The sequence below is a fragment of the Hylaeus anthracinus genome, unplaced genomic scaffold (genome assembly GCF_026225885.1).
Source record: "Hylaeus anthracinus isolate JK02 unplaced genomic scaffold, UHH_iyHylAnth1.0_haploid 3, whole genome shotgun sequence".
Lineage (NCBI taxonomy): Eukaryota > Metazoa > Arthropoda > Insecta > Hymenoptera > Colletidae > Hylaeus > Hylaeus anthracinus.
In genome coordinates, this window is record NW_026535284.1 from 15203452 (window position 1) to 15218167 (window position 14716).

The 14716-nt window shown below is 39.5% G+C and overlaps 4 protein-coding genes across 8 annotated transcripts in view; 2 read left to right on the top strand and 2 right to left on the bottom strand.

Annotated features, from left to right (window-relative positions):
- Positions 1-20: 20 nt before the first annotated feature.
- Positions 21-2866, bottom strand: LOC128893781 (protein C3orf33). Of its 5 annotated transcripts, none has more exons than XM_054155005.1 (6): positions 2734-2866; positions 911-1033; positions 779-838; positions 518-719; positions 352-461; positions 21-285 (listed from the first exon to the last, which is right to left on the bottom strand). In XM_054155005.1, the coding sequence occupies exons 2-6, from the start codon at positions 986-988 to the stop codon at positions 22-24; spliced, it is 714 nt and encodes a 237-aa protein (XP_054010980.1). In that variant the 5' UTR covers positions 989-1033; positions 2734-2866; the 3' UTR covers position 21. The 5 variants fall into 5 exon arrangements, with proteins under 5 accessions (XP_054010980.1, XP_054010982.1, XP_054010984.1 ...); XM_054155007.1 differs by having other exon boundaries at positions 2659-2799; XM_054155009.1 differs by lacking the exon at positions 2734-2866 and adding an exon at positions 1758-1867.
- Positions 1496-3397, top strand: LOC128893779 (uncharacterized). The gene is made up of 3 exons (XM_054155004.1): positions 1496-1637; positions 1723-1946; positions 2453-3397. Exons 1-3 carry the CDS (start codon positions 1602-1604, stop codon positions 3228-3230), a joined length of 1038 nt encoding a protein of 345 aa, XP_054010979.1. The 5' UTR covers positions 1496-1601; the 3' UTR covers positions 3231-3397.
- The window catches only part of LOC128893769 (RNA helicase aquarius), a 20266-nt gene continuing 8752 nt past the window's right edge, over positions 3203-14716 (bottom strand). Inside the window, exons 4-15 of the mRNA XM_054154981.1 lie at positions 8121-8234; positions 7921-8024; positions 7714-7825; positions 7092-7305; positions 6871-6919; positions 6561-6796; positions 6084-6471; positions 5754-6002; positions 5307-5664; positions 4944-5200; positions 3735-4869; positions 3203-3677 (exon numbers count right to left, since the gene is read on the bottom strand). Of these exons, the coding sequence (XP_054010956.1) occupies positions 3453-3677; positions 3735-4869; positions 4944-5200; positions 5307-5664; positions 5754-6002; positions 6084-6471; positions 6561-6796; positions 6871-6919; positions 7092-7305; positions 7714-7825; positions 7921-8024; positions 8121-8234 (3441 nt within the window). The 3' untranslated portion in view covers positions 3203-3452. The remainder of the gene's footprint in view (positions 3678-3734; positions 4870-4943; positions 5201-5306; positions 5665-5753; positions 6003-6083; positions 6472-6560; positions 6797-6870; positions 6920-7091; positions 7306-7713; positions 7826-7920; positions 8025-8120; positions 8235-14716) is intronic.
- LOC128893777 (G-protein coupled receptor Mth2-like) overlaps positions 10217-14716 on the top strand; it is a 7054-nt gene continuing 2554 nt past the window's right edge. Inside the window, exons 1-2 of the mRNA XM_054155002.1 lie at positions 10217-10737; positions 13717-13975. Of these exons, the coding sequence (XP_054010977.1) occupies positions 10725-10737; positions 13717-13975 (272 nt within the window). The 5' untranslated portion in view covers positions 10217-10724. The remainder of the gene's footprint in view (positions 10738-13716; positions 13976-14716) is intronic.

Consider the following 14716-nt stretch of genomic DNA (forward strand, 5'->3'; position numbering starts at 1 on the left):
ATACATTTGCAAGGAATACATTTAAATATTAAATCGTTGTACTATATACACAGGTAATATGGATTTTAGTTTTTTATAAAAACTTTGTTCGATTTTCCATAAGATTGTTGAATGTTTAGCAAAATGCCAGAATCCATTCCTTTTACGTTGTGCTCGTTTTTGTGCGTTCAATAAACATTTTTGATATTTAACGATTTCTTTGTTCTGTAATGTTGGCTTCAATGAGCTTTCTGTTACTGTAGCAAAACCAAGTTCCACTAGCTCTTCTCCAACTGTTACACGTTTCTACATAACAAACTCTATGTAAATTTGTAAATAAAAATTTAACCCATTAGTAAAAACTTGGTTCACCTGATTCTGTTGTAGCATAGTAACCAAACAATTCAAGTATTCCTTTTCTTTAGCCAAAGGTGTAAAAGTTATGCTTTTTCCACAGACAATTGTTTGTAACCAGCTGATACCTAAAAATGAATATCTATTAATGGAATGTACTAGTTAATATTTTGTTATTGCTCACCATTAGCTGTTACATTAACTCCAGCTATTTTAACAGGTAGATAATTTGAATTACTCAATCGAGGGAGAGGTATTAATGGCTTATGGTCAACCATGAGAAGTGTTCCACAACTAGGTTCTACGCGTATCACAGTACCTTCAAGTGGAACTTTATTGTGCAAAAAATGAGATGGCACACTGGATGGTTTCCTAAATTTAGCAAACTAAAAAAGAATAAGAAAGTATTTAAGTTGTAGGATTAAATAACACATTGCATACGTACAGGTCTAATTTGATAGAGTGCAATGACCAAACTCATACTGGCAACACCATAACTGACGATCTAAAACGAGAAAAACAAGTTATAATTTAATATATAATTTAACATTAAAACAAAATGAAGGTTAGGTTAAACCTTAATAGTTTCAGAGTGAGTTTCACTAAAAATTATGAATCTCTCCAGGATATTTGGCTTCTCCTCTGACCCCATCATTAATTAATTTTATTGTTTATACGTAAAACCACTCTACGTTGACACCTGCAACCAGTTTACATATATACAAACATTTGAATAGATATGTAAATATCCAAGTATTTGATCATCAATATTATTATAGAAATTCGTAGAATAATCGAATAGTATTTTCTATGAAAGCAATAATATATACTGCGACAACGATATTCTGTTTACATTCGTCTCGGTACGTGAAATTCTATAAAAATTACATAGTAAACGATACGTGCACATATCCAGAGACAAAGCGATAAGGAAAAGGATATAGATAAACTTATATTACAAAGTATGTATATTACAATAATTCATTTCAAAATATGTTCGATTCGAAATCATATTAACTAGATGTTCGGTTTTCACGTTTTAGTTTACTTTCATCTTTCACTTTCATTTACCCGTTTCACCACGTGTTGCTGTGCGTACGTCAGTGCACGCTGACATCACACCAAAGTGACAAGCAAAGGTATTAGCAGAGTTAGTGATATACATCCTTCAAATAAAAATGTGTACAGCGTATACATAAACAACGTAGTATCCGATAAACGATTAACAAAACGATACTCGAATAGCCGATGACAAACACGCTGTAAAAATGTTTCGCGATGGCCAATATTTGGAAGTAATAAAGGTACTATGATCAACAGCTGTCGACAGCTGTTAATCGACGATACTGCATCTAACACAAGTAAAACAGAAGCTGTGTGTATTCGTAGGCATCGGATAATTGTTTAGCTACCGCTGTAGTTACCGTCCAAGAGAAGACCATGAAAATTCGGGAGAAAGAAGTTCCGACCAACAAGTGGCTGGATCTCGAGGATTGGGCAGCACTGTATAAAATTTTGGAGAAAGCGATTTTGCGTAACGTTCGGAAAGAAGGATTATCTTCGAATTCGGAGAAATGCAAGGGAAGGAAGTCTACTCGACAATTGGAAGTCACGTAAGCAGTACAGTGTATAATTCATTGTTTTTAGCATCCAGCCAGATCGTAAAATACGTAACGTTCGATTGAATTACTGTTCATGAAACGTTAGAAGAGTTGACTCTAAACGTTATAAGATACTGTTACTGGACACTTTTTTCTCTAAACGAAAAGTGTCCTAATGACCTTAATACGTAACCTTATAGATTTTGAATTACTAGCAACATAATAAGTTCCATCAGGGGCAGATCTACCATGAAACTAATGAAGCTCCAGCTACAGCTACAGCTTCCCATAAAGAAAGCTTTCACAAGAAGTCTTTATCCGTTGATTTATTTATTTTTAATAAATAGTATACATTCTTTAATAAATAGCTTTGACGTAAATCTCATATAATAATAATTCTAAAAACGAAAAGAAAATAGTCTCTCACTGTAATTAGCTTCAGGCCGTGACAAGTCTAGATCCGCCACTGAGTTCTATTATTGTTACTATATTTAAACAGACGTTTTTATAAATCATAGATATACGTTTGAACCGTCAGAAAATGTAAAAGATGTTGCATCACTGCCTACGATCAGGGTAAACGTGTCTCCCGCGAAAAAAAAGTCGAAGACAAATCCGTCAGAAGCATCATTAGGGAAAGGAGAAACTCGCGATCGAACGTTAGAAAAATCTCGACGTCACGATTCTGATTCCGCGCACCAAAAAGATAACGGCAATACTTTACCAAAGAAAGTGGAAGATGGTAATATTACGAAGGTATCGAGCCAGACGAAAAATGATAGAACTAAGAGATATTTACAGTTTGAAAGCTTAGGGAATGCCCGATTGGAGGAGTATGTTCCGGATGCACCCGTCGCAAAAAAATTGTGCACGCATTTGAAATATATACCAAGCAGAAAGAGTATGTTGGAACAAATCCAAATATCTACGAATGAGTATTCCCCTACTGTATCGGATAGTAAAGGCGTAGCGGAAGTTGTTAGATATATTCCTAATTCCGTGGATTCATCGAAAGTGTCTTACGAGACGTACGAACCTAACGCAACGTCCATTGTAAATATTCCCGAGGAATACGTTCCCAATTCGAAGGGAATCAAAGCTTCCGTTGAAGAATATCAACCGGATTTTACTAGTACAACGATGAAATTTGACGACAGTTACGTGCCCTCGAGCGTTCAATTAATTAACAAAGATACGAAAAAGTCAACTGAACGATTAAAGAAGGTACAATTAGATAAACACTCGTTGCGAGAAAAAGAAACATCAACTAAGAGAATTATGGATCTTTTTACCTGAAATACAATTTGATAGTTAATATCAAACAATATATATAAATGTAACATTATTTGTAATTTGTAAGTAGAAAATACAAATATTTTTTAATTTCATTATAACATGATTCGATACCATGTTGCTGTACAATAAATATGATCTGAATAAAAATGGGATGTATTTTGAGTGTACGAATAGTTTCTCTTTACTATTAAAATACTCATTTGTCAATGTACAAATAAATCGTTAACGATCGTTCTCTTCGTTTTCTGAAGCTGGCTCCTCAACTAAATTTTTTATCAGTTCGAATTTCCGTTCTGCGCTTTCTTCTTTGGCGACTCCCTGTTCATCACTAATTTCGTTAAGTTCTTCGTCATCTGTATCGTCATCCGCTCCAGGATGTGCAGGAACTTTATGAGTTGGGCTACCAGGTGTCATTGTACCTGGCTTTTGCCACATCTTTTGTGATTCCTGTAATTATTTCCAAATTAATTCCTAGCTAATGAGTCGATGGAAAATTCAGCTTACCTTCATACCACTGACTTTCTCCATATAATAATCGTAGACAAACTTAGCCATGTGAGGCATATCTTCGATTTCCATTGGGGGATCAGATGGAATAGCATCGTTAAGTCTGTCGGTAGGATAACGTTCTTGCGGAAGGAGTTGCAGCTTCAGTGGTCGCTGCATTAGCTGATCGAAAGCAGGCGTCAATTCGAAACAGTTCTTGAAAAGGGACACTCTAGCGAAAACATAAAGACCAAGACGTGCTCTTGACATTGCTACCACCAAACGTCGAGCATCTCGCAAGTGACCCACGGCACGTGTCTTCACGAGAGACAATAGTATGTAATCATTTTGTTGACCCTGATATTTGTCAACTGTTGTTACTTTATTTGGTCGACCTATTAAAGGATTGCTAGCGCATCTTATATTTATCACATCTCGAATTAAGTGTTTCTGTCCATTATAAGTAGTCAATATACTGATCTTATCGGCTGGGTAACCGAGGAGGCGCATATACATAAACACAGCCACGCAATATTCGGCTTCAGCAAGATTTTGATAGAAGTAAGCGCTAGGTTCACTTTCGCCCACTCCATTGAAATCTTCGACATTAATGAGTTGAAAGTCGTACAAAAATCCAGCATTCGCCACTAGGTACTCTGGACTGCGCTCTACGTGAGTCAGATTGCCCAATTTCTTGTATCGCCAATTGTAAAGATTGCAAATACTGGGCCTAGCACGACCTTGACCATCAAGATCAACCGTGGGGACTCCCAATCGAACGAATCTCGCGAAAAGGGATTGCTCCATGTTTGAATATTTTTGAAAGGCCATGTTCTTAATAACGGGAGGTAACTGGTGGTGATCTCCTATCATTATCCAACGTTTCAGTCGATTGTATCCATCTTGAGGATTCTGTAGCAACAACGGTATAAACGTTTCTATCTCTAAAATTTGTGCAGATTCTTCCATAAGTATATTGTCATATTTGAAACCCATATCTACGAGCTCGCGTCTTTTAAGAGCAGCATGAGTACAAGTCATAGCAATCACTTTTGCTTCCTTGACTAATAAATACTTTGACCTATCTAATCCAGATCGTAACAATTCGAAAGCTCTGAACTCTTCTAATTGCGCAAAGATTCTCTCTACGTACCTGTACAGATTAATATGTAGATAAAACAATTGAATGGAAACATATTTATTACATAATGTTTGATATCAATTTACCGAAAACAGCTACGCGCTATTTCAAGATCTTCCTCGAACGTGTTGCGCTTAAACAGTGGTTGCGGTGCGTTATCGAAGAATTTATGAAACGGGAATTCTTCGTCAACAATAAAAGCAGGAGGTAAATTTTTTCCTGTACCCTGCCTTTGTTTAATTCTGGATTCGAAACGTTCCCATCTCGTCAATATTTGATACATAAAAAAGTGTCCCGCTGTTTCACAAGTGTATGCTACGTCACCTTTTACGTTCAATGATTCCTGAAAATAAGCATATCTCTAGTATGTACACGGACAAAGTAGTTGTCTAGATTTGAAGGTGATCTGTATACATAAGACCACGCTGTGTGTATAATAGATTACAAACCTGCAGTCTTTGAACTTCCATTAGAAGATCTAATCGCTTAGCTAAAACATAGTTAACTCTACCATATCTGCTGAAATCTTTTTCGGTTTCTAATGCCTCTTCTCCGTGACCAAGACGCAGCAGATGTCTTTCATCGATATCGAGCGCCATGATCTTTTCAAACAGCTGATTGAGTGCTTGATTAGAGTGTGTGACTATCAGTGTCCTCTGATTGGGAAAGTTATGATAAAGGTTGGAAATAATCTGAACGGCAACGTCCGTTTTGCCAGTACCGGGTGGACCTACAACAAGCGTCAATCCTGGTTGCATTCCGGCACGAATGGCTTCGACTTGCGTTGGCGTGAAGGGAATCTGATTTCTGTAATAAATTTATGTACATTTCAATATAATTCCATCGGTACTATACTTAACATACATTTTATTGACGATGATTAAATATTTATATACTTTTTTGGTTCGTTAGCTTTATAAGGACCTCGACTAGGTGGCACATGTGGTTCAACCTTGATCACTTTCTTTGCTGGATTATTGTCATGCTTGGCAAGAACATCTTCGAACGTTAAACGAAAAGGTCGCACTAGCTTCTGTTCATTATCGGTAGCTACTAGACTTTCATACTGTGGAAAACTGCCTCGTAAGTGATCTATGTCAAGGAACGTATCGTTGAAATCCATTACTGCGATTTCGTTTGGCATTCTATGTACAAAAATAAACAAAAATGTATACGTAAAATAAATTTGTTTTAAATTAGTAAATAATAGTATTCGTTTTATTTACCTAGAATAACGAGCCGCGCCAGGATCACCGTACCCAAGAATTATATCGTGAAGCCAATCAGGCACAACGCATTCTGTATTCATTAGCTCTCTGATCGTTTCTAGGACCGCTTTAAAGTTATTCTCTTTTGGCTTACGCCTCATTATAATGTTAAATCCTTCGTACACATCATCGCCACCATGACTAGCATTATCCATGTCGATTCGATATTGATTGGAATCTAGCCAGACTCTATACGTTCGAGTATCTCCAGGTAAAATCGGTCGTGGTTCAGGACCATCCTCGATTACTCTACCATTCGAGTCCAGCATACCTTCCACTTCGCATCCTCGAACGGTTGTTAGGCCAACTTGTGGAACGAAAGGTAGCTTGTGACTGTATTTGGTACCTGGTGGCAAACAAAATATTTGAATCGATTCTTTAAATTAATGCTATCAATCAAATCATATCCTATGTTACTTTAGTTTTACGTCATACCAATTGGGTTTTGAGGCTTGACTGTAATGAGAAAACAAACATCGTGTTTTCGAAGGTTTTCCCATTCGGATTTAATTTCTTTCCGAACACTCAGATTTATCGAGACGTCAGCGCGTACCCTGGATGGCCTTTTCTCACCGATATTAGGTTTCGCCACTTCTACCACAGCAAACTGAGTGATAGGCTGTGCCATCCTGGCCCAGCCCCCAAAGTAAACGCCGCCATCTTCTGCTCGCCTAAATAAAATAAATAAAAGGTTCATTAACATACACTTCACAACGGCTTGAATTCATTAATAAAACTGGCTTACCAAGGACTCAGCCTGCTTACAGCATCCTCGATATCCTGGCGTATCTCATCTGCAAGTAATTAATCCTATCAGTCGCTGTATTAATTGACATTCTCTATACATCGATTGAAATTAACGATTTTCTTAAAATGCGTTGTACTTGACCCATAACACTATGAGTTAAAAGACTTAAAGATAAAGAGACTTGATGTTTTAGACGATCGTGACTGTTATACACATACAGGTCGACTCTAACCGGAAGAGATTGAAATTCCTCAGCAAGTAATCGTGGAGAGTGAGGAATTGCAAATTCAATTTCGGTAGAGCTAAGCAGCCTTCGCCAGAAAAGTATTCCGTCGGTACGATACTTTCGTTCCAGATGATCTCTTCCGTCGGATAAAGAGGCATTTCGTTTAGTTCCTCCAATTGGGAAGCTCTACGCTCGTGCCGCGAAATCTGCAATTCGATTATCGACGTTAACGTGGTACCGATATTACAGTCAAATTCTGTTACAACCAACATGGATATTTGTAGTAACTTTACGTAGTATACTACATGCTTTTAAATATGCATAAATAAAGCGAATTAAATAGACCACAATTGTCGCCCGTCGCGCATACGTGACGTTGGCCTCTCGCGAGAACCGCGCGTCACAGATACGTGATAAATGGTAGCGGATGTGTCAAAACAAACATCCATTCTAACGTTCGTGAATAAAATGGCTAACAGAAGTCGTATCAATGTAGTCTACAAATTATAAGCAAATAAACAAAGTCTCACGGAGCTCATTACAACCGAGTATGACTCTACTTCGTTTTAGTTCTTAGGATATGTTCCCTTATTATTATTTTTTTCGTTCTTTACCAAAAGTTCTTGAAGGAATTGAATATCGTATCGGTACCAGTTCTCCTCTTTCTCTCGTTCCTCCGATGGCACCAAGCTGAGGTAACTCGCGATGGATCTCAATTTCTCTCGACTGAAAAAGCAAACAGGTGAAAAATTGACGAGCGATCGAGTAAATGCTGACCAGCGGAAAGAGAAAACGCTAGGATACTACCTAAAAAATATTACCTAAGAGAGCCAAAGTGTTTGTAGAGTGCCTCCCTCGTGTCGACGCTCGCCACGTTGGTCAAAGCGAAGCTTCGCAAGTCCGGGAACTTGGCGAACACAGCTTTCTGCGGAAAATTTGAATTTTACTCGTACCTCGATATAATCACGAACGTATAAAGGTAATCGTAAATAATAATTACAATCGACATTATATTTTATACCTGAAGCGAAGTGATCTTGGTGTAGTGCAACTGCGTCATATCGTGGTCGGTGAGAGGATCGCCACTTTCCTCGTTGATTTCGAATCTGGCATAAAATTTCAGCATCTCCAACAGCTGCAAACAAAAGGACGCATCGGATATAGTTGACGAACATTCATCTAAATTTCTATTTCTTCGCGTTACGATTAAAATGTTTACTGTATCCGAGCAATTTGGTTTTTTCAATTTAAGTGTTCTCTTTGCATACGCTAATCCTTAAGACCGGAATCGAGAGATTCGAATTTTGATGATAACGAATCGTGGACAGTTTCATTCCGTTAACAATAAGTTTATATAAATTAAATTAGTTTCATTATAAACAAGTGACTTTCTTGGTAGCAAGTACAATCGAGAGAAGAATGAACGAAAGAAACGATACTTTTCCGTCAGTTGTTACCAGAAACGTTAATTTTGATTTTATAGCGTGAAGTATGTTGCCGGGACTGATGCGCACGTTTGAAACGAACCAGCTAATTGTTTCCGGGATATCTAATTGCAAAGTACACGGAGTGTTATCAACGAAGCCTGACGATTCGATTGATGCAGTCAGATAGTCTACGACGCACTGCGGCGAAACGAGTCGCCTCGATGAAAGATTCAACGAGTCTATACCCAACCGTCAGCTTTCGAGATTGCAAGCCTACGTTTAACGTAGCTTCTGGATCGCAGATCGAGCTTGTTATTGACGACAATTAATAGTCGCGGTAACGTATCGTCTAGCAGAGATTCGTAAAATAAATAAGGATGACGTAAAATACATGAAATGGATGATACGTACTTTATTGATAAATATGATTTCAAGCGAAAAGATATTTAAATGATTACACTAGTTTACAAAATAATAATAAAAAAAAAAAAAATAATAATAAAAATGTACATTCGATGCCACAATTTTTTTCTTACGTATTTTGGCCTGCCAGACTCGAAAATCGCAATGAAAAATTTCTCTACGGATACGTTTTTTTTTTTTGTATGAATTTTTGAATTTGAATTTGATTAGAAAATCTATGGATAAATACCGGTGTTAGGAACAGTTCATGTATATATATATATATATATAAAACACCTATCAATGGACAAATTTTTCATTGCGATTCTCGAGCTGGCCAAAATACATAAGAAAAAAACTTGTGGCATCGAATGTACATTTTGATTTTAAACTAGCGTTATCAATGGTTACTTGAAAGACTCGTGAATCGACTCGGATAAACAGGGTGCTTCAAAGGTTCCTAGCATTCTGTAGTCCGTAGAATGAATCAGCTCTTTCTCGCACCGTGTATCATAAAACGACGATTACGAGTACTACCAGTCTTCTGTAACACATTTTTTGGAAACAGAAATACAAAGTGACCGTCATTCAGCGACGATTCACCGACAGTAAATAATTGTTAAAACGAACACACGACGTTATGCGATTAATGAAAAATGTAATGATGTATATAGGATTCATGATGTATATAGGAAATGCGTTTATCAACGCGTAGTCGATATCGCTGTCATCGAGTAATCAATAGGTGTCGTCAATGAAGCGTATTTCTAAACTAAAAAATGAGTAAGCAGTTTGAAAGTCACGGTCACCGAAACAACCCGAGGCAGACTGTACAGAAAACGAGTAGCTACGAATCAATCCTTTGCACTCGAGACGTGCAGAGGTTCTTCAGGTTTCATTTCTTTGCAGCTCGAAGTGTCGGCGTGGTAAACGTGACGTTATTTTCAAATCTAAATAGCTTAGAATTCACGGCGATAGAATGTTAAGGAACATCTCGAGTTGCTGCCAGGTACCAGAAAAAAAAAAGGCCTCGAGTGCAAACGGTTAATGGGCGCTGCTTCGATACCGAGTAGACTCGAATAGACCCGAAGATCTATTCAGACCTGGATGGATCGGAGTTCGGTCGAACGGAAGTACAAGAGCACAGTCTCGACCAGTGCAGCAACACAAGTAAAACGTTCCTCTGGCCAGGAAACGTCTGACGCGATGTTGGATGCAACGGTGGGAGAGAATCGTGCTATCTGCGACCGGCTGGGCCTCATCGATGTTCCATCCACGATTGTTTCAGTTTCACGCGCAACGCAAGTCCGTCAACGCGCATCGCCGTGCTTCTTCGGCATCTTGATATCTCCGCGGAAACGTTTGATCAGCCGTGATAGACGAACGAAAAAAGATTCGTAATTGAAAGACTCCTCGATACCGACGAACTATCGACAGTAACACGAACTATTATACAATTCGAGGGGTGAAACGAACAAATTCGTCTACTGGGATGTCGAACGCGGACAAACCGTAAGCAATCACGAGGTATCTTGCGTCTAAACAGGCCCGCTAGGAAGATTCCTACGAATTTTTCTGCGGACGTCGAATGTAGAACTCCGAGGATAAAACCGAAGACTGTGGCAAAATACCTTGCGTCCGAACTTTTCGCGCGAAAGAGGATCGGACGAAGCTCGATACCGTTTAAATTGGCTTTTCGTGGAATTTCGGGAAAACAAGTCGCTTTCCCAGAAGAAATGCGGTAACGGAAACCGAGGATAACGTTGGACGTGAGATACAACAGGTGCCTGGGCACGATGCCAGTCAAAGGTAAACCTCCTGTCTCTGTGTCTCTCGAATCGGATGATTCAACTCGATTTTAGCGCTTTCTCGGTTCTGTCGAGACGAAAAATAGATTCTCGCGCGAGATTCGACGGAATCGTAGTGCACGTTACGTTAAATAAACGACTATCGTCGTAAAACACGTCTGGTTCTGTTTACGCGACGATCTATATAAATTTGATCGGCAGCATTTCGTGCACTCGCGTCGTTTTCACCGTTCGACGAGGAAACGTGAAACTTTTCGGATCGGAACGCTGATTGCATCACGTTCAGCTCGATAAAAGAAATTGCAAACATTTTTCTTCGTTTTTTTTTTTTTTTTTTTTTTTTCTTTAGAAGAGACGGAAGAGAAACGTCAAAGCAAAGAGTGGAAAGAAATAGAGAAATAAGATAACGCTATCGCGTGCGATTGAGCAATTCCGTGTTGCGAATTTCTAATTATTTTCATAATATTTGCTCGATGTAACTGACGTAACAATCCAAAAGAAAACATTCTCGACAACTCCCTATTCGATCTAACGAATATATTACATTAATGTTCTCTAAAATTCCGAGTAACTATCGACTATTAACTTAGAAGTCTGATTTTCCAAATTAAATTTTAAAAAATATCGATGTATTTATTATTTGAACAATTTCGACAGCTGACGTTTGTTTTGTTAACTTTCGTTCGAGAGACCGTACACACGGACAAAGTGTACGATTCCATTTAAAAGTCCGGTACGAAACTCGAAACTTGGGGCATTTAAAGCCGATAACATAGTACAAAGCATTGGATGCGACAAATTCTCGATCTTTCTAATTCGCTCCGCTTTGAAATCCTGACGCCAAAAGGGTGAATCGGATCGACAATGATCTCGAGGTAATCGGGTGTTAAAATTAAAGAGTCCGTATTTGGCTGAATCGAACGAGGCCCGATGCATCTGCACGCTTCAATGCCACATGCGCGTGGCATTGTAGAACGGACGAGAACAACAAGGGGCGTCTAACTAACAGAAGCTTCTCTTTTTCTTTCTTCTACTCGCGATCGTTTTTCACGCTGCACGCTGTCGTCGCGAGACCGTGTTATTAACGCAGAGCTACGTTTACCTTATTTGGAATTACGTTTCTCGATCGAATGTACCCATTCAACGCGGCATTTTCCGATCGATAACGAAAACGATTTTCTGCGATACGAGGTATCTTATCGCGAGGAAAATTTATCTTGCGAGAAAAATTTATCTCGCTCGGAAATACAATGTGCATTTCTGTTCAGCGATCTCGCGTGACCTCCCGATTCGAACATCTCCCGTGTTTACTTCCAGGTTCGAATTCCATCCGATCGGTATACAGGGTGTCCCAAATGTCGGGAAGGAGCCGGAAATGGGGGGTAGCTGAGACGATTCCGAACAACAATTTCCTTTGCAAAAATGTCGGACGGGGCTTCGTTAAGGAGATATTAAGCGAAAACACCGACCAATCAGAGCGCGAGTATGCCGGGTGAGCGTAGGCTACGCGCTAGGTGGCAGCGCTCATACGCTACCGCGAGCGCTCCAACGGTCTACGCGCGCTCTGATTGGTCGGTGTTTTCTCTTAATATCTCCTTAACGAAGCCCCATCCGACATTTTTGCAAAGGAAATTGTTGTTCAGAATCGTCTCAGCTACTCCCCATTTCCGGCTCCTCCCCGACTTTTGGGACACCCTGTATATTTACCAAACGCAGACACGATTTGGCGGTAAATATACGAAAGAAGCGAACAACGAACATAGTAGCGGCTTCCTGTAATGAATTATTCATCGAGCAAAGAAATACCAACAATTACTTATCGTTCGAATCTGTACGTTTAAAATCTATCCGACCGCTTGGAATTGGCGTCAGTCGTTATCGGTATGACGCACGACTTTCCCCGGGGATCCCATATCCGACCAACGACCCATTTATTCCCCATTATTTGTCAACCCCGCGCGTCTATTTTTGGGCCCAGCAGGAAACATGCTCCAAGTATTAAATTACTGCAATAAAACGATAAGATAAACGAAATTAAAGGATTTTTCACGCGACGATCAATTACGAGTTCGGTCTCCTTGTATCTCGGTCATTCTATTGTACCCTATCGTTGACTTTGTCGAGTTAAGCGTGCGATATCCTCGGACTCGATTGCTATTTCAGTACTCGTTTATCTCGCGAGACAGAGAACAATACGAGGGCACTATTGATGGACTTTGCCATCGATATTCAGTTTGTTGCTGATGCATCGCGTTTATAAAAGAGGAGACCAAGTATCGAACACCATTCTTTCTACGATCAATTCGAACTCCGCCTCGACACGATACTTGAATTGTATTTTATCGTTAATACCGAACGATATTCGCCAGGGATACAATCAGTATAGCGAATTTAACACTAGGTTCACGGAGACACCTTATCAGATTACTAAAGTGATGCTTCAATAGGTGACGTAGATTTAGTAAAATTATTTCAGAGGTCTCGGACAAAAATGAATTCGAACGTAGCCGGCACGCGTGGCTGGTTAAACGATGTAAACGGTTTCCGGAGAATTTCGTGAAATTTGAAATTGCCGAGGTGCTTCTGTAAACCTAGCCTTAAACGTGTACGTCCACTTCAACGCGTTGAATTCCGCGTCATCCGTATATAGACGGCAGGAATTTTCACTGAAGAAATGAAAAATTAATTCCGAAGATCACGCGTTAAAGAAAACAAGCTCGAATAGGATTAATCGTGTTCGATTTGCAAAACTAAATGCTACCGCGAATGTTGGATCATGTAATAAGAACGTCTGGCATTAATCTCTATTTGGACGAGTGTACGTGGAATCTGTAGCAACAGCCACTGGCCATTGCGCGAAGAAAAAAGAAATGAATCATAAACGATTCGAAAATATACTCTAATCTAATCGTCGGTTTAATTTGAGAGACTTCGATAACCCCGTTAATCAAACGACGATTAAACGGTGATCATTTTTCAGGATTACTGTCGATATGCCTGTTGATGTGGACGATCGCGTCGAGCCGCGGGGTCGACGTAAATTGTTGCCCGGATGGTTCCATATGGTTGCAGACGATCCGATGCTCCGACGGAAAGAAAATCCAACTGGACTGCCACCACGGCAGCTTCCTGATCGACCCGGAAGAATTCGCGCACGACAACTTCACCGTGGTCCACGAGTACGGCGATGCTTGGCTTCAATTCGAGGAACAGAACTACGAAAGAATCCCGTCGGACATGTAAGCGATTCGCTCCAACTCCGATCGTACCTTTATAAGGGAAGAATACATTCGACGCACCGCGAGACCGCGCGAACCGTAACAAGCAGATTTCAACCCTTTACAGTTCAAAGAAGCGACCTTCCTCGTTTGTCTGATTCAGGAAAGGAAAAATTCGAGAGGCTCGAGCGATATAACAATGTAATCTTACACTTCTCGATTCGACAAAGTCCGTTTACGAGTTCCCTTTACGACGAAACAGTTATGACGTCAAGCGTATCGGTAAGGTCTACCTCAAACTGAAACTCCGATAGTACAATCGTTCTCTTTCATTTCCTCTGGGAAAACATAACGAGACGCAGGTTTTTCCTCCGAGATCCCGTAGCGACATCGAGGAAAGAAATTCGTTTGGAACTACGTTTGTTTAGCGATTAGCATCAATTTTTTTTTTTTTAGCAAAAAAGGAATATAATAAAGGAATATACCGAATATAATAATTTCAGTAATCTTCAGTAGTCCTATCTTATCTCGTCTTATCTTGTCTGACTATTATATAAAGAGAGCGTTTGTTTGTATGTACACAAAAATTTCGTAAAGGACTCAACCGACTGATACCAGATTTTAACACCAGCTTCCTCCCTTTCTCTGAAGGGCTACGTTAACATAGGTAACATAGGCTACGTTATTCGAAGAAAAATGATACTACATCCACGTAAAAATACGTATGTTGCTTCGATAGCTTTCAAACTCTCGCGCTCTGGT

Coding starts and splice junctions, on each gene's coding strand:
- LOC128893781 (XM_054155005.1), bottom strand. CDS start 988: ATGATGGGGTCAGAGGAGAAGCCAAATATCCTGGAGAGATTCATAATT. Junction 839..910: donor CTCACTCTGAAACTATTAAG/GTTTAACCTAAC, acceptor TTCTCGTTTTAG/ATCGTCAGTTATGGTGTTGC. Junction 462..517: donor AGTTAATGTAACAGCTAATG/GTGAGCAATAAC, acceptor ATTCATTTTTAG/GTATCAGCTGGTTACAAACA.
- LOC128893779 (XM_054155004.1), top strand. CDS start 1,602: ATGTTTCGCGATGGCCAATATTTGGAAGTAATAAAG. Junction 1,638..1,722: donor AATATTTGGAAGTAATAAAG/GTACTATGATCA, acceptor GTGTATTCGTAG/GCATCGGATAATTGTTTAGC. Junction 1,947..2,452: donor ACTCGACAATTGGAAGTCAC/GTAAGCAGTACA, acceptor TATAAATCATAG/ATATACGTTTGAACCGTCAG.